The sequence below is a fragment of the Chiloscyllium plagiosum genome, chromosome 1 (assembly GCF_004010195.1).
Source record: "Chiloscyllium plagiosum isolate BGI_BamShark_2017 chromosome 1, ASM401019v2, whole genome shotgun sequence".
NCBI classification, from domain to species: domain Eukaryota; kingdom Metazoa; phylum Chordata; class Chondrichthyes; order Orectolobiformes; family Hemiscylliidae; genus Chiloscyllium; species Chiloscyllium plagiosum.
In genome coordinates, this window is record NC_057710.1 from 34,180,360 (window position 1) to 34,198,889 (window position 18,530).

The 18,530-nt window shown below is 40.7% G+C and overlaps 1 protein-coding gene across 1 annotated transcript in view; it reads right to left on the reverse strand.

The window, feature by feature from the left end:
* myo5b (myosin VB) overlaps positions 1-18,530 on the reverse strand; it is a 265,930-nt gene that overhangs the window by 173,663 nt on the left and 73,737 nt on the right. The window contains exons 2-4 of the mRNA XM_043674299.1: positions 11,640-11,750; positions 8,167-8,338; positions 4,640-4,784 (exon numbers count right to left, since the gene is read on the reverse strand). Of these exons, the coding sequence (XP_043530234.1) occupies positions 4,640-4,784; positions 8,167-8,338; positions 11,640-11,750 (428 nt within the window). The remainder of the gene's footprint in view (positions 1-4,639; positions 4,785-8,166; positions 8,339-11,639; positions 11,751-18,530) is intronic.

Sequence of the window (18,530 nt, forward strand, 5' to 3'; positions counted from 1 at the left end):
ATTTTCACTTCATTGGAAATAGCTGAGGGGTGACTTCATAGAAATTTGCAAAATTATGAGGGACACAGATACAATGGATAGCTAGAGTCGTTTTCCCAGGGTAGAAATGTGAATCGCTTAAGGAGGTTTTTTTGTTTAGAAAAGTGTCACATATCAGCACAGACTTGATGCTGAAGAGTCTGTTCCTGTCCAGTAACATTCTTTGTTCTTTTGGATGTGGGCATCATTGGCTGTGCCAGCATTTAGTACCTATCCCAAGGTGCCCTTGAGAAGGTGGTGGTGGTGATGAACTGCCTTCTTGAACCAATGCAGTCTTTTTGATTTTGGTCTCTCACAATACTGTCAAGGAGGAAGCTGCAGAATTTTGACCCAGCAATAGTGAAGGAATAGTGATATATTCCCGTCAGGTTGGTGAATAGTTTGGTGAGAAACTTGGGAGTGGTGGCATTCCCACTTATCTGGTCGTCCTTCTAGCCATAGGGATCATACATTTGAATTAATGCTAACTAAGTCACCTTGATGCATTTTTACAGTGCAACTTGTAGATGGTACACACTGCTGCTACTGAGTATCTGTAGTAAAGGGAATGACTGTCTGTGTGCCGATCAAGAGGACTGCTTTGTTCTGAGGCAGGCAATGGCAGGGGCAATTAATTGCCTGCCCCAAAAGCAAAAGAGATCTCTAGATCAAGCAAGCTTCTGATCCAGAGGCTTTGCCAACAGGGTTCTGCAACATCCAAGTATGCTGGCCAATCTCCAGAGTCAACCCTCCCAAAGATTTCCTGCAATAAAGGCCAAAATTCCATTTGCTCCCATTGCTGCATTGATGTGCTAATCATTGGCAATTCATGCACTCTGATCGCTCGATACTGTATTTTCTTTTGGTGTCTCTCTCTCTCTCAATTTGAATAATTGTCTGCTTTTTGATGCTTCCTATCAAAGGATATGACCTCACACATCACTAACATCATGTAAAACACCGTCTGCCAAGATTTTACCACCGACTCAATTTATATCCCCTTGCATATTCTTTTATCCTCATCACAATATACCTCCCACTTAGTTTTGTATCAGCATATTTGGATGCATTACAACTGCTCCCTCCTCCAAGCCATTAAAATAGATAGTGACTAATTGAGGCCCTAGGACTGATCCCTCTGGCACACAGTTATGTCTTTCCAACCTGAAAGAGATCCATTAATTCTGATTGACTCCTGTGTATTAATCAATCGTCAATGCATTCTGATCATTATACCCAATGACCGAAGCTCCTATTTTGTGTAATAATGTTTTATGTAATACCCTAGTGAATGCCATCCATAAATCCATACACATGACATCTACTGGTGCTGACTCTGATTGGTGCTAAGCATTTCTGAGTGTTCTACTTCTTCCTTAAAAACAAACTCTAGCATTTTCCCCAACTGCCAGTAGACTAACTGGTCTATGGTTTCTGGTTTTCTGCTTTCCTCCTTTTTAAACAGGGGTGTCACATTAGTGGTTTTCCAATCCGCTAGAATCCTCCTATAATCCAAAGAGTTTTGGAATATTGCAACTATTGCCTCCACTATCTCAATACTACTTCCTTTAAATCCCTTGAATGTGACTTGGCTTTTTAATTCAGTCTTAAGCTGCTCATAATCCCTCAGCAGAAACTCTTCCCTCATCTTACCTATGTCATTATAACCTACGTGAGCCACACACACTGGATCCTTCCCCTCCCATTCCAAGTTGCTCTTCAACCCAAACAAGAGGTATTTAGCCTAGGCTTGAGGTGACAACTTAAAACTTTCAGGAATACCTGTCTTGGCTAAACAGACAAATGTTTATTATCCTAACTATACTATTCCCCTATTTCCAGTACATGTCACTTTTCTCCCTCAGCACTTGAATGACATCTGTACCATAATGCTGTGGTCAGTTTGCTTGTACCCCTGCAGTCTGTGCCCCCGCCTCCATGTGGAGCAACAATCATGTGCCTATCAGATAAAGATTTGTCTGGCACTCCCCAAAGCTACATTAGGGACTCCTTTACTTACCTCCCTCAGTCCATCCTTCTATCCTGACCAGTGAGATTAGTTACATCAAAGGAGTGTGACTGCCTCCTGAAAAAGTGTGTCCCTGAACTCTTTACCTCTCTAATGCATCACATTGTCTGCAGTTCACACTCCAGCTCATGAACTCTGAGCTGGAGGTCCTCGAGCAGCCAACACTTGCTGCAGATATGGTCACTGTGGATCACACCAAGTGTCTCCCAGCTTTTACATACTAAAACTGCAAAACATCACCTATTCAACCATCTGAATTCCATTTAATTAACTTTTTTTTTAAGATTAGATTAGATTACTTAGTGTGGAAACAGGCCCTTCAACCCAACAAGTCCACACTGACCCACCGAAGCGCAACCCACCCAGACCCATTCCCCTAACACTACGGACAATTTAGCATGGCCAATTCACCTAACCTGCACAATTTTGGACTATGGGAGGAAACCGGCGCAAACCCACGCAGACATAGGGAGCATGTGCAAACTCCACACAGTCAGTCGCCTGAGGCGGGAATTGAACCTGGGTCTCTGGTGCTGTGAGGCAGCAGTGCTAACCACTGTGTCACCGTGCCGCCCACTTGCAAAGAGGCCCCAGTGAGATATCGTAGCCGATGAGGTTTAACCGAAGTGCGATTATTGCTTATTGAAAACTTTTCCCAAAAAACTTGGGATGTTAAATATTTTTAAAATGAATTGCTAAATTTTTCTCGTCAGTAGTAATAAAGTCTCCTGATTAAAACCATTTAACACATTGAGAGAGACGAAGAAATACTCAAATCACCTTTTTTTTCCTGTTAAAGTTGTACTTATTAGATTAGATTCCCTACAGTATGGAAACAGGCCCTTTGGCCCAACTAATCCACACCGACCCTCTGAAGAGTAACCCACCCAGACTCATTTCGCTCTAACTAATGCACCTAACATGATGGGCAATTTAGCATGGCCAATTCACCTGACCTGCACATCTTTGGACTGTGGGAGGAAACCGGAGCACCTGGGGAAAACCCACGCAGACACAGGGAGAATGTGCAAACTCCACACAGTCACCCAAGGTTGGAATTGAACCTGGGACCCTGGTGCTGTGAGGCAGCAGTGCTAACCACTGAGCCACCCAGGTACAGGTAGAAACAGGTTGAAGGAGCCCTCTGCCACTTGTTTGTATTTCCCACCCACTGCCCTTCTCACGTAGGTTTACTCTTCACATGCTGGCCTCTCTACTGCTGGCTTTTATCTTCTCACACAGGATGGCAGATATAATAAAAATAATAAAAACTACAATAGGAAGCACACTTATTCCTGCTTTATCCATCCACCATCACAATGAAACCCCACCTGTTACCAGAGTAAAGAGTTGTTACTGCGCGCAACTGAGTGACAACTAGTTTAATATTTTTTTCATCTATTACAACAAATAATAATACCTGGGAAAATGTGGACCATCATCTATATCTTGAGAGGAGCCTTCTCTCAACAAATGCGTAGTCAACTAAATTTGGCCAACTGAGTAAAAGTGTATTTGAGGACCAGGGTGTCAAACCCATGACTAAGATTATGGATTACTAGGCAGCTGTGAACACCATTCTCAAATATACTTCAGAGACTTGGACAACGGCAACAGACACCTCAAAAGCACTGGTAAAGTACTAATCAGCAGTGTATTCTCAAGATCTTCCAAAGTTCAGGACAAGAAAGGTAGTCCAACAACAGTGTCCTCTCTCAAGCCATCATGCCCAGCACTGAGCTGCTAAGTCAGGCTAAACCAGCTCCAAAGGCCAAGGTAGGTTGTTCTTATGCTTGCTTAATTAACAGCTTTACATCAAACTCAGCTGCAGCAAGGGGAGTGAGTCAGAAAGACAGCAGAAATACTCAATGGACATCTTTAAAGCAATCCTGAAGATGTCACATATGTCCCCTAACTCATGGGAGATCAGGGCTTGTGACCAACTAAAATGGAGAACTTCACTCATAGAACATAGAACATAGAAGAATACAGCGCAGTACAGGCCCTTGGGCCCTCGATGTTGCGCCGATCCAAGCCTCATGGGAGATCAGGGCTTGTGACCAACTAAAATGGAGAACTTCACTCATTTGACAGGAAAAACTGATGGCATTTTTTGGAAAAATGCACATGCAAAGTTGAGGCATCAGAAAAAGTGACAGACCTCCAAACAACTTATGTACTTGACCTTTCAAACGCTGCCATGCTGCTGAGGCCATAGATCATACTTCAGATTTATCATCCTTTATCCCAAGGGACTACCTAAAACATAGCTGGGTGATAATTTTAATGAGTCCCTTTGTGTTTTCAATGGAATGGAAACTGCCCCAGTATTCTAACATTTCAAACAGAGAGATAAGTCTCATTTGTTTTCCATTTTTTTCCTCTTCATTTCCAACAATGCACTCACTTTTTAGATTGCAGATCACCAGCATCACACATGCAGAAGAGCAGTTTGATAACATAGCTCATGTATCCAAAACAGCAGCTCGTGTTATGTGCTATTTACGTGCGTATTAAAAAAATGGAATCAAACTAAAATTCTCTTCCTTATAATACACGGTAAGAAAGGTCAACTTGCACAAATACACTCACCTTGCCATCTGCTTGTATGCTTCTTCAGCAACTGCGAAGATATGAGGATCCATGTCCCCCATGTTCTGTCCACTATATGCATGAATGACATCTTCTCCATAAATTGGCAGCTGTTCATAAGGATTAATAGCAACCAGGACAATACCTGGAAATACAAAGGTCATTATAACACACCCAAAGATCAAGTGTATTGTATTTCCAACTCTATAGTCTGCATTCAAACCTCAATTTGACCAATGTGCAAACTCAAACATCTCTGGCTGTGGCTAGAAGGTTTTAAGACGACAAAGGTTGGAGGCAGTAGACATAATAGTTTTACTTCCAGTGATGGAACCCATTTCCTAAACGATTTAAATTAATCTCTCGCTCTCCTAATAGAAAAATAGCATTGATTATAAATTTCATAAATTACTTGTAAAGCACAGACTCCCAGGTTTGTTGTTAAAGATTATTGCACAGCAATGGCAAGCTCCATCCAATGTCATTTGCTCAGATACATTTTAGTTTTGTTCACACATCTGAATCAAAAGGCACAATGACATCAAGCTAGTTCACCCAAGTGAGGACATCGGTTTTAAAATGAGCAGTCAACTGACTTCTACACAAATGAGAGAAAAAAAAGTAAATCTCTGACTGAACACCAAGAGCTGCCAAGTACATTCTGGTTAGTCATTGATTAATGATGACGAATGTGAGACATGATAGTGTCTCTTGTTACATGGAGCTGTTTTGTTTGCAGCCATAGAGCTTTCTGAGCAGGAGTTCTCCAACACTCAGAAAAGAAGATTTCATATTCCTTTTGCTCAGATGCAACACCAAGAGAGGCAGGAATTTGGCTTCTCACAACTGACTTTCTGGTATCAAAACAACATTCGAAAACAGAGGACTGGAGGACTGCAAACGTGCCCTTGTTCAAGATGGCCAGCAGAGATAACCCAGGTAATTAAAGACAAGTGAGCCTTCCTTCTGTTGTAGGAAAGGTTTTGAAAAGGATCATAAGAGATGAGATTTGTAATCATCTAGCAAGCAACAATTTGATTTCAGATAGTCAACATGGTTTCGTCAAGGGCAGGTTGTGTCTCACAAACCTCATTGAGCTTTTTGAAAAGGTGACCAAACGTGTAGATGAGGGTAGGGCAGTTGACCTGGTATACATGGACTTCAGTAAAGCCTTTGATAAGTTTCCACATGTTAGGCTATTGAAGAAAATACAGAGACGTGGGATTGAGGGTGATTTAGCAGTTTGGATTAGAAACTGGCTTTCTGAAAGACGACAGCGAGTGGTGGTTGATGGAAAATATTCAGCCTGGAATCCGGTTACTAGTGGTGTGCCACAAGGATCTGTTTTGGTACCACTGTTGTTTTAATTTTTATAAATGACTTAAACATTGAGGCATAGGTGGATGGATTAGTAAATTTGCAGAGGACACTAAAGTCAGTGGAGTAGTGGACAGTGTGGAAGAATGTTACACATTGCGAGGGACTTGGATAAACTGCAGAATTGGGCTGAGAGGTGGCAAATGGAGTTCAACGCAGCTAAGTGTGAGGTAATGCACATTGGGAAGAATAACAGGAAGGCAGAGTACTGGGTCAATGGAAAGATTATTGGTGGTGTGGATGTGCAGAGGGATCTTGGAGTCCATGTACATAGATCCCTGAAAGTTGCCACCCAGGTTGATAGTAGAGCGCTTTAGGGAACATCTCCGAGACACCCGCACCAATCAACCACACTGCCCCGTGGCCCAACATTTCAACTCCCCCTCCCACTCTGCCGAGGACATGGAGGTCCTGGGCCTCCTTCACCGCCGCTCCCTCACCACCAGACGCCTGGAGGAAGAACGCCTCATCTTCCGCCTCGGAACAATTCAACCCCAGGGCATCAATGTGGATTTCAACAGTTTCCTCATTTCCCCTTCCCCCACCTCAACCTCCACTCACCCATTCTACTCTATGCTACTCTCTCCCCATCCCCACCCTCCCCTAGCTGATCTCTCCACGCTTCAGGCTCACTGCCTTTATTCCTAATGAAGGGCTTTTGCCCGAAACGTCGATTTCGCTGCTCCTTGGATGCTGCCTGAACTGCTGTGCTCTTCCAGCACCACTGATGCAGAAACTGGTTTCCAGCATCTGCAGTCATTGTTTTTACCACAGTGCTGTTAAGACGACATACGGTGTGTTAGGTTTCATTGGTAGAGGGATTGAGTTCCGGAGCCGCAATATCATGCTGCAACTATACAAACGCTAGTGCAGCCGCACTTGGAATATTCTGTACAGTTCTGGTCACCATATTTCAGGAAGGATGTGGAAGCATTGGAAAAGGTGCAGAGGAGATTTACCATGATGTTGCCTGGTATGGATGCGAGGTCTTATGAGGAAAGGCTGAGACACACCTGGGTCTGTTCTCATTGGAAAGAAGGCGGCTAAGAGGGGATTTCATAAGGACATACAAGATGATCAGAGGATTAGATAGGGTAGACAGTGAAAGTCTTTTTCCTAGGATGATGACGTCAGCTTATATGAGGGGACATAAATCTATCACCCTCAATTTGAAGTTAAGACAGATGTCAGAGGCAGGTTCTTTACACAGAGAGTGGTAAGGGCGTGGAAGGCCCTACCTGCCAATGTAGTTAACTCAGCCACATTAGGGAGATTTAAACAATCCTTAGATAGGCACATGGATGATGACTGTGATCGTGTAGGGAGATGAGCTGAGAATAGTTCATAGGTCGGCGCAACATTAAGGATTGAAGGGCCTGATCTGTGCTGTATTCTATCTTCCTAAGATTCAACAGCAAGGATGGCATGTTTTGTTCCTATAAAAGAACATTAGAGAAACATTTGGGCTTCCACAACAAATCAAAGTTTCATGATCAGTTTTACTGTTGGTAGCCTTTTAAAAAAAAATCTCTTGATTTATTCGCAAAACTGAATTTGTGTACTTAAAACTGTCATTGTGGAATTTAATAATCTGGAAAATGATGATATCAATTTAATTGTATGGATTACTAGCCCAGGAAAATAACCATAATGAATAGCGACAGTGAATAGAAACGAGGTAGTGGAAGGGACAAAGCTGGTGTGCTCTAACCTACAATCAATACCAGTCTACTTAAAATCATTTGATTGCAGTTTCAAGTCGAAATACAACTCATGTTTCCCATTTCAGATCAATGATCAAGAGCAAAGTTCTGGCACCACACTTGGAGGTAAGCTGATTTAGCAGACAGCAGATAAAAATTTGAGACTTTGGTAAGCAATGGTTCATAATTAGTGGATTAATTAATCCACTAATTATGAAGCCATTATTGAGTCTTTGTGGGTGGTGAAAAACAACTTACTTGTACACAATTCCTCTGCCTGTCCTCAGACAGTAACAAATAAATTCACCTATCAACATGACATCTTGAACAAACATTTCACTTCTCTTTCCCAAAGCAGTGGCCCAAGGCCCCTCCCTCCTCACCAAACATGCATGTCCAAACAGGAGAGTCAACCTGCTTCTTATTCTATCACTGTCTTCTACTTACCACAATACGTGTATATGGCATTGGACTCCAGGAATCGGACCTTTAGGTTATGGAGTACTGCAGGTTCATGAAGGTAACTGAGAGCAGTCAGGTCATTCTCACCTACCAGTATATCCGGATTGCGCAGGAAAGGTAACTGCTCTGCATTGGAATTGATGGAATACTCCAGTGGCTGCAGAAGTAAAACAGAAAATCAAAAAGACCATAAGACATAGGAGTGGAAGTAAGGCCATTCGGCCCATCGAGTTCACTCCGCCATTTAATCATGGCTGATGGGCATTTCAACTCCGCATTCTCCCCGTCGCCCTTAATTCCTTGTGACATCAAGAATTTATCAATCTCTACCTTGAAGACATTTAGCGTCCCGGCCTCCACTGCACTCTGCGGCAATGAATTCCACATGCCCACCACTCTCTGGCTGAAGAAATGTCTCCGCATTTCTGTTCCGAATTTACCCCCTCTAATTCGAAGGCTGTGTCCACGGGTCCTAGTCTCCTCGCGTAACGGAAACAATTTCCTAGCGTCCACCCTCTCCAAGCCATGTATTATCTTGTAAGTTTCTATTAGATCTCCCCTTAATCTTCTAAACTCCAATGAATACAATCCCAGGATCCTCAGCCGTTCCTCATATGTTAGACCTACCATTCCAGGGATCATCCGTGTCAATCTCCGCTGGACACGCTCCAGTGTGTCCTACCTGAGGTGTGGGGACCAAAACTGGACTCCAAATGGGGCCGAACCAAACCTTTATAAAGTCTCAGTAGCACAACGGTGCTTTTATATTCCAACCCTCTTGAGATAATTGACAACATTGCATTCGCTTTCTTAATCACGGACTCAACCTGCATGTTTACCTTTAGAGAATCCTCAACTAGCGCTCCCAGATCCCTTTGTACTTTGGCTTTATGAATTTTCTCACCGTTTAGAAAGTAGTCCATGCTTGTATTCTTTTTACCAAAGTGCATTTGCTCACATTGAATTCAATCAGCCATTTCCTGGACCACTCTCCCGAACTGTCTAGATCCTTCTGCAGGCTCCCCATTTCCTCAGTACTACCTGCCTGTCCACCTAACTTCGTATCATTGGCAAACTTCGCTAGAATGCCCCCAGTCCCTTCATCCAGATCATTAATATCATTAAAAAGGAATAAAATGCACATTCAATAAAAAAGACTTTACAGCCAGCAGAATAGTTCACATTGAATGCAATGGCAGTAGAAGGGAGGCAGTGGCTTAGTGAGGTCATTACTAGACTATCAACCCAGGGACTCAGTTAATGTTCTAGGAAACTGGACTTGAATACAATGTTTAAAAAACTGGTTTTAGATTCTTAATTCCATCGCCAATAGTCAGAAGAAATTCATCAGCCTCACTAGGACGGACAATAAATGCTGGAAAGCCAGGGACTCTCAGATTCCACAAGTAGATTTTTTTTTTTTAAAAATCAACATTTTTGTACCACAACATTTCAGTTGACCTAGACCTGCAGGAAACCCACTGTCAGGGAATGACAACAGTATAGGTGATCATTTGTGTTGTGGTAGTTTAAAAGTGGATACAATGCGTGTGACATGTGGGCATTTTCTGGGTGTTCTTGAGGTCTCCTCTCCCTGAAATGTTGATTTTTGATGCCTCATTTGACAACTGTTTTCTCCCCAGAAAAACACATTTTCTGATACATGCTGCTTTTCAGGAAAGAACAGATATAGTAACCAACGGTCTTGGTAAATTGCGCATTGCGGAAATCTTTTAAGTGAAATCGATATTCTGGTCTCTCGACTTCTAATTCTACTCCTCCACCACCATGCTTAACATCTCACACAACATAATGCTGAATGACGGTTTCTCCAAAATCAAGTTGGAGATACAAACTGGAAGCTCGTGTAGTTTAGGCAAGATGAAAGTCATCCTTTTCAGCTTCTCACAAAATCTTCAACTCCTAGATTCTGTCTATTCCCTTCCTTGGCTGTTCACTCAAAAGATGCACTATCACTGCACCCACTTGATTCACAGATCTTCAAATCCCAAATTTTATACTCTACCAAAATTACCTATTCCTAACATGACAACATTATACTCATCCATCTTTGCTTCACCATCACCACTGTCAAAAGTCTCACCCATATTTTCTGTCAGTAAATTCAATGTTACAGAGGCTTTTGAGGGTACCAAACACCACCCAGATTAAACATCAGCAGTCAGGATCATCATTGAAACAATAGAGAAAAATGGAGAAGAAGCTGCACTTTCAAAGTGAATTCAGAGAGCCAATACTCAGCATACACAGCGAAGGGAGAAACAAGGATTTCACAAGACATAAATGCTCTTAAAGCATTTTCTTTTGTCCATCTTTTTGTCCGCCCTTGCATTTCACACTATTGCTGTTCGAGTAAAAATATACATCATTTACATTCACGTGGTGCCTCTCATCGTTTCAAAGTTCATCTTGAACAATAATTCAGACACAAGGAGTGAAAATTGGGCTACTAATTTGCATGCAAGGCCCTGCAATCGTCAGTAGGGTGAATTACCAGAGTATTGAATTTTTGGCAGAATTGAAAGAGAAGATGCACGGGAAAATAGCAGAATACTGGGAAGTCTATCTTCCTAACTCACTTTTGAGGATGACATCAATTACACCTGCCAGAGCAGACAGATGGACTTTTGACTTAAATGTCACATGAAACAAGAAACTTCTTGCAATGCAGAAGTGGAACAGGACATGAACAGTTATAAATTAAAGATAACACTACCAAATGAGCCAAAAAGCTGAAAGCAAGGTAGCAGTTGTCCAAACCAGCACATTGTGATGAGCAATGTCAGAGTTCTGGGATTTGTATTTATCAGAAAGCAGCGTACATCGTTTCAGATGTCGCTCTTCCTGTATCCTGCCTTGACCCACGAAGACCACTTGACTAGAAGTCTCGCTACCTTATACCAGCCAAATTCTGGGTTGATAGTAAAGCAAAACACAATGTTCATCCCACATCACTTTTCAAATCATCAGACACATTTTGCTAAGGCTAAAGTGGACAAGATACATCTGCACCATGGGATATACTATCAAACCAAATACTACAAACTGCTCTCCGTTCCTCATCATGTAAATATGGAATGTCTTGTATAATGTGCTGTGCCTCAGTCCATGACTCCTGCCACTTACAGATGGCATTGACTCACTGAAGAAATTGCTCATCTTGCATCCCTCTTGAAAGATAGAAGCTAACTCAAAGAAGAGCCACCCTAAGTGTAATACATGTTCAAACCCCAAAAGGACTGTACTAACAATAGATGTCCGTGACTTGTCCAGACCTGTCCTACCTGCCCTTGGATGCTGCCTGAACTGCTGTGCTCTTCCAGCACCACTAATCCAGAATCTGGTTTCCAGCATCTGCAGTCATTGTTTTTACTTCCCTAACAATAGATGTGCCTTCTCCACATGTCACTTTCCACCAAAGCCAAACACAAACTGACCATTTCATCTTCCAGTTTAAGATGTAGGATCTCATCACCATCTTTGTAATCCTTGGTGATTTCTGCTGATTTCCAAACATCCTCTGGATCAGGGATCCAAACCTTTGTATACTGCAAATAAAATACAAGATGATTAGTGGATAGAAAGCATTAAGGTACAGTGTGTGTTTTTAGGACCACACTGCAAGAAGCAGTCTGATCTTACTTTAACATACAAGAATCATGGTAACTGCTGCATTGTTTAAGACGACTCACCCTCAGAGCAACCAGAGAAAAGCATCCCTTAGGACAGCAGTCAGCCAGCCATTTGATTTTATGCTTATCAATAGATCTTTAAAATTTATTCTTAGAAGGACATACTGTTGAGAACAGTTCACATTAAGTCAGTACCTTTATACCATGGGCTGTCTGTGGGATCAGTGCACCATTGGCTAAAACCATTTTCCTTTCATCAAAGGATTCATCAAGTCAATGAGTTTCAGGCAAGGGTGTCTCCAGGGACAAGAGGGCTGGTAGAATGTGCAAGCCATGTCCCTTATGGTCCAGAATGTGTTAATTTGGTCATTTCTGTTCTTGGGAATTCAAATTATTTGAAAAGTTTGAGGGCAACGTAACTAAGTAATATATTTATTAGAGGTGAAGGGGAAGCAACAAGCTCACTTTGTCAAGTCCAGGTTGTTATTGTTAGCTTTGATTTATTGGTAGTACGTATGAAATGTGGGAATTAAAACCAGTCTGTGATGCGACTGAGGAATTGTACAGCAGCAGTCATCAGTAAGAAAATGCTGAGTTAGAACAGAGAATGAGAACTTCACAACTCATTGACCCAAACAGATTCTTTTCCATTTTTAATATAGATGCTTTGTCAATAATTTATTTTAGTTTCTAAAAGTCAAAATGTGCTAAATCTATTCGATATTCCACAATCATTTATTTAATTCCTTTAAAAAAGTTTCAAAAAGCTGTTACGATGAATACTGAAAATGTCACACTTTTTTCGAATTGATGTTAAGATATATACAGACACACTTAAAAAATTCCTTCAGAAGGGTCCCTGGACTCGAAGCGTTAAGTCAACTTCCTCTCCACAGCTGCTGCCAGACCTGCTAAGTTTCTCTAGCAAATTTTGTTTTTGCAGTTCATAAATCCTTGATCCTTTAATCACTCCTTTTAAGAGTATGAAGCTAATTCAGGTCACTTTCTAGTCCTCAAATGACATTGATAGAGTCACTGAAAAGGATTATTTTGAATTCTGGGGTCTAGTTCAGATGATCTGTGGAATATTAAAACTTTGTGCGTTGTCTGAAGCACACATTTAATTGCCTTAGGAAAGTTACGCTTTCTTAGCTACTGTAACTGTAGAATAAAAATTTATGATGGAGTTAAGAGGATATATTGTAAAGCAAGATGAGCACTTGGCTCATCAGGCTGGCTCTGCCCAGAGCTCGTGTATGATTAGTACTGTATAATAAAATAACTGCAGATACAACCTACGAATACTGCCTGTCAATTCCCAAGGTATATCCAGTTTCTCCTCATAAATAACATGAAAATAAATTAAACTGTGCCATTATCACTGCTAAGCCTAATCACCCTAGTAATAAAAAAAATTCGATAAAGGCCAAAGAAAATGTTGATTAATTTAATCAATTACTTTTTCCAAAATGTCTAATCCACTACCCTCCAGGAGTAAAAAATTTTTTTTTCTCTAATGTTGCTAATGCACTTGAACTGTTCTAATGATATCACAAGCCCCAAAAGCAATATATTAAGAAAATGTCCTGAAATTCTTAAGGATGGTTTTCCAATGAAATGGTGGTGATCTGTAAAGTAGCTGAGTTTAAGAGAGAAAAAGTTGCCTTCACAATCCAATCAAACATCCTGTGAGCTTGTTAGACACCCCCTCTCTTAGATGGAGGAGAAATGTATTACGATGTCACATAACACAACTTTCAGTTATACACTAAAGCAATATTGGACGACAAGTGACGTGCAAAATTCAATAGAACTCAATCCTGCTGGCATACTAGAGCGAGCACAAATCTTCAAATTCTGAAGTCATACAAAAAGTCACTACCAAACTTGATAAAAGTAGGCACTAGATCATTTTTAGGATTTACAAATGCTTGCTGAGTTCTATGGGTCAACCAATATTGCAGGAATATAATATGCAGAAATTCCTTTCCCCGTATGGGTTGGCATTTGTATTGTGTCAGAATTGATACAAGTATCTGCTAAAATATTTACTGAACATATTCTTAAGGATTTCAGATGAGTGGGTGAAAGTTCTCTCTGCAAGGCCATGTTACAAATTTCAATGCTAAATGAATTACACAGAGATCCAGTTGCCTATTAAGCATTTCATTTACAGTACACGGAATGTAACCTATTTGGCCTCATCATAGAACTGATATTTAAAAAATTAGTCAATATCTATGTAACTTATTAGTACAGATATTAGTTTGACCATAATAGTAGGATAAAAGGTCTGCACAACCACAAGGGCAAATATTGTACTGTGCTGTACTTTTCTATATTCTAGACATCATGTGGGGTGGAGGGTGCAGGGGCGGAGAGTGCAGGAGTATGGTTGGAAAAGAAAAATCACACCTTTTACTTAAAGCTAGTCCAATTTAGCAGATTACATGCATTAGTAACACTCCAATACCTTGCCAAGAGACCACGTAAACCTCCAGGCGGTGAGTATTGGACAGCAAGTTATTCACACCAGACAGGGACATGAACTGAATGCACAGCCAGGCCCCGCCCAAACAGCAGAACAGAACACTCCCAACCACACCCCTGCCCCAATTATGGGTGGTGGTGTGCCTCACGTCCCATAACCTAACACCAACTATCACAATCCAGCATGATTTTGCCTCAACTTTATTACAAATTCTGCTGCAGCAGAATGTGTAAAAATCTGGTTTCTGTTCTGAGGTTGACTTTCGCCCGAGCCAGAAGGTGCATTGGTCCCAAGTCACCTGCTATTACCAGTCAAATTAGCAGAGAATGAAAATAACATGAGATCAATTTCAAACAGAATATCCTAATAAAATCAAGCTGGCGTTCCAAAACTAAACTGTAAACAAGGTCTTTCTCAAATGTTCACCTCAGATAGAATATAATTCACCCCTTCCATAATCAGAAAAGTTGATTATTTTTACACTGAGGGAAAGAGAACTGCAGTACACCGTCTGTGTTATGTGACATTACACTGGAAGATGTTACAACTTTGAACTTTGGAGTTGGTGCCTGACATATTTCATTAAGGCAAAGGTCAGTAAAAATTCCATTCTGGAGACATAATGGTCATCACTGCTATTAACTGGACAAAAAAAAAATCCATTAAAGGAAAGAGTAGCAGAAAAATCATACCATGGCACGAAACTTTTTATTGCTTGAATATTTATTTCTTGGAAATATAAATCTTCTGTTCATGCTTTAGTGACTACAATGGAGTAAATACTTTGTCTTCTGCCCCACCCAATTATGCAAATTCTTTGTATTATTGATACAAACTACAACAATAATCAATTTGTCTCTCAAATACTGGATTGTAAAGCAAATAACTTGCATAACCTATATTTTGTGCATACCTAGTACATAGTTTTCTACAGAAGAGAAACTGAGTGTAGTTAGGACCAAGAGGAAAGTCACTCGGCCCATCCAACCATTTAATTAGATCACGGATCATCTGTATCTCAATTTAGTTGGTAATTCACTTGAGATCAGCTGTTATAAGGCTTATTTAGGGGCGCAAAAACCAAACTTGGTAAACTGAAAGACAGGTCATTGGACGGTTACCTTAGAGCATCTTAACAAATGACCAATGTATGGGTCACATATTGCATGGTGCGTAGACACACCGTTAATAATTTCCACACCCAAATTTGCATATTATTGCTGCAATTTCTTCCACTTGTTCCTGGAATTGATGAATTGAAGGCCAATGCCATGATTCTTCAGTCATCCAACAAAGACCAATATTCACAGCAGAGATGAAATAGAATGCTGACAAGCAGTTTTCTCACAAAGTTACCACAAAAAAAGACTATTGCTAATTTCAACAAATGGCCATTTGGTTAACAAGAACCAAAGTTAATAAGCACAGAAACTGCTATTCACTTCTTACAACCAAGAAAGGAGGAGGGTGTGTTCTCTCTAGTCTTGCTACTACACAAGTCAGAATAGATATTGTGTTGTATCGAATATCTATTGATGATATGGACAGCTTTCTCTATATTACAGTTAGAATGAATCAAATAACCAGATTTTTCTTGGAAATAACTCAAAATAATTCATTTTTTATTGCACAAAACTAATTCTGCATCTTCATTGAATAAATTTACACACAGTTTGTAATACAAAAGTATTAAATGTTTAGCCTTGCACACACACAATGGGAGAAATAAAATCAGATTTCTCCCAGCAGAGCTTTACTTTGGGGGAAACAATTTTAGTTAAAATTGTTAGTTCTCAAAAGGTAAAAAAGACAAAGTATGCAATGTTCAGTTGGCCTTTGATTTGGGAATCTGGCACCCACGGTCATCTCCAGGGTCTTGACAGTTGCAATGTCTTCAGGAAGCGTTCCTGACACTCTTCAGGAACACAATCAGGTTTCCCATTCGATTCAGAATAATAGTTATTCAGAGAGAGGTAGGCAGACAGATGAGCAGCCTGTCCCTCAATAGCTTTCTCCCCCACCTGAATCAAAACAACCTCCACCTTCAGCACAGTACTGCTCAAACAAACCGTTAGCTCCTTTGCAGACAGGAAACACCAGGCTCCAGTCAGCATTAAGGACATCCAAACCAGTTGGCCCAACAGGGAAGTTTTTAATCTGAACAAGCCCGTGAGCACTGGCTGCACACAGTCATGTGACTTGCCCCTTAAAAGGGGACTGTCACAACATAACATACACCAACTATAATAGGAGAAAGAGCAGACTGCAAATGCTGGACATCAAAGGCTAAAAGTGTGGTGTTGGAAAAGCACAGCAGGTCATGAGGAATATTCCTGATGAAGGGCTTACACCCGAAACGTTGATTCTGCTGCTCCTCTGATGCTGCCTGACCTGCCATGCTTTTCCAACACTACACTTTTAGACCAACTATAATATACAACAGAAACAGCCAAACAAGTAAAATTAAACTGAAATATTGTAGTTTCCAAGAAATGCCTTGTTAAAAGAAAGTGTTTAAATGTGTCCTTCCATCAATCTTTAAAAAGTAAAGCCAGATACAGAAGTTGAAATAAATCAATTTTTCTGCAGTTCTTCAAAACTCAAGCTCTCAAAGTAAATACAAAGCCTTTATTAGACAAATCATTGCTTGCTGGTCAAACAGAAGAACTAGGAGCAGGAGAAGGCAATTCAGCCCCTCAAGCTTGCTCTGCCATTTAATATGATCATTGCTGATCGTATCTCAGCCTCAACTTCATTTCTCTGCCAGCTCTCCGTAACCCTTCATATCCATTAAAAGCCGATCTCCTCCTTAAGTTTATTATGTTCCAGCATCCACCACACTTAGGAGTAGTGAATTCCACAGACTCTTCACGTGAAATAATTTCTCATCTGTTTTAAATCCATTACCCATATTCCTCAAACTATGCCATCTCATAGTAGACTATCCCTTGAAGAAACATTCATTCTACATCTACTTTGTCAATCCCATTTAGCATCTTACAATATATAACAATTAGATCTCCTCTAATTCTTCTAAACTTGAGACAGGATAGGCCTAAACTGTTCACTCTCTCGATAAGACAAACCCCTCATCTCTGGAATCAATCTACTGAACCTTCTCTGAACGGACTTCAATATAACTACATTCCTCCTCAGGCAAGGGGACCAAAACTACACGCAGTATTCCAGGTACAGTTTTACTAGTGCTTTGTGCAGTTGAAACAACACTAATTTCTAAAGGAATAAATATAAAAGTAATGTCAAAATTCCATTTACCTTCATTATTACCCATATACTAGTTTTATGTGATTTATGCACAAAAACACTCAGGTCCTTCTGCACTGAAGTTTCTCTCCATTTCAACAATAAGTTGCCTTTCTGTTCATCTAAGCAACATGAATACCTCTAACCTATCCACATTAAACACCATCTGCCAAATTCTTGCCCAAACTATCCATATCCACTTGAAAATTTCTTATTTCTTTATTGCAACTTACTTATTTTAGCATCACTTATGAAGTTGGCGACAATACTTTCTAATCCCTGCTTCAAAGTCATTGATACAAATTGTAAGTAGTTAGAGTCAGAGGACCAAACCCTTCTGCGTCTCATTAGCTACGTTCACCAACCATAAAAAAAATCCATTCATCCCAACCTTCTGCTTTCTGTTAGTAAGCCATCTTTGTCAGAACATTGGAGTATTTCCCCTTCTTCACCAACAGTCCCAATCAAGATCAAACTCAACACAAGGATCATTCTGAGATTGCTGGTTAAGCATGACACAGTACTGCACTTAGGAGTGCCCTTCTCAAATTCACAAGACACTCCCAAATTAGAGTCATAGGACATAATACTTCAGCCTATAGTTGGCAATCCTGGAAGTGGGAAGGCAACTTATTTCATTGCTGCTTAGCTTCCGAAGCTCTAGTGAAAACAATCCAAGTTTGTCCAGCCTCTCCTTACAGCTAATAGACTCTTCTGCATCCTTACCAAAGCCTCCACATCCTTGCGATAGTGTGGCAATCGGAACTGCACACAATACTCCAAACTAAAAGCTTATACAGCTGCACATGACTTGCCAACTTTTGTCCTCAATGCCCTGACCAATGAAGGTAAGCATGCCATATGCCTTCTTTACCACTTTATCCACGTGTTACATTTCAGCGAACTATGGACCTGTACCCCATGATTCCTCTGCATATCTG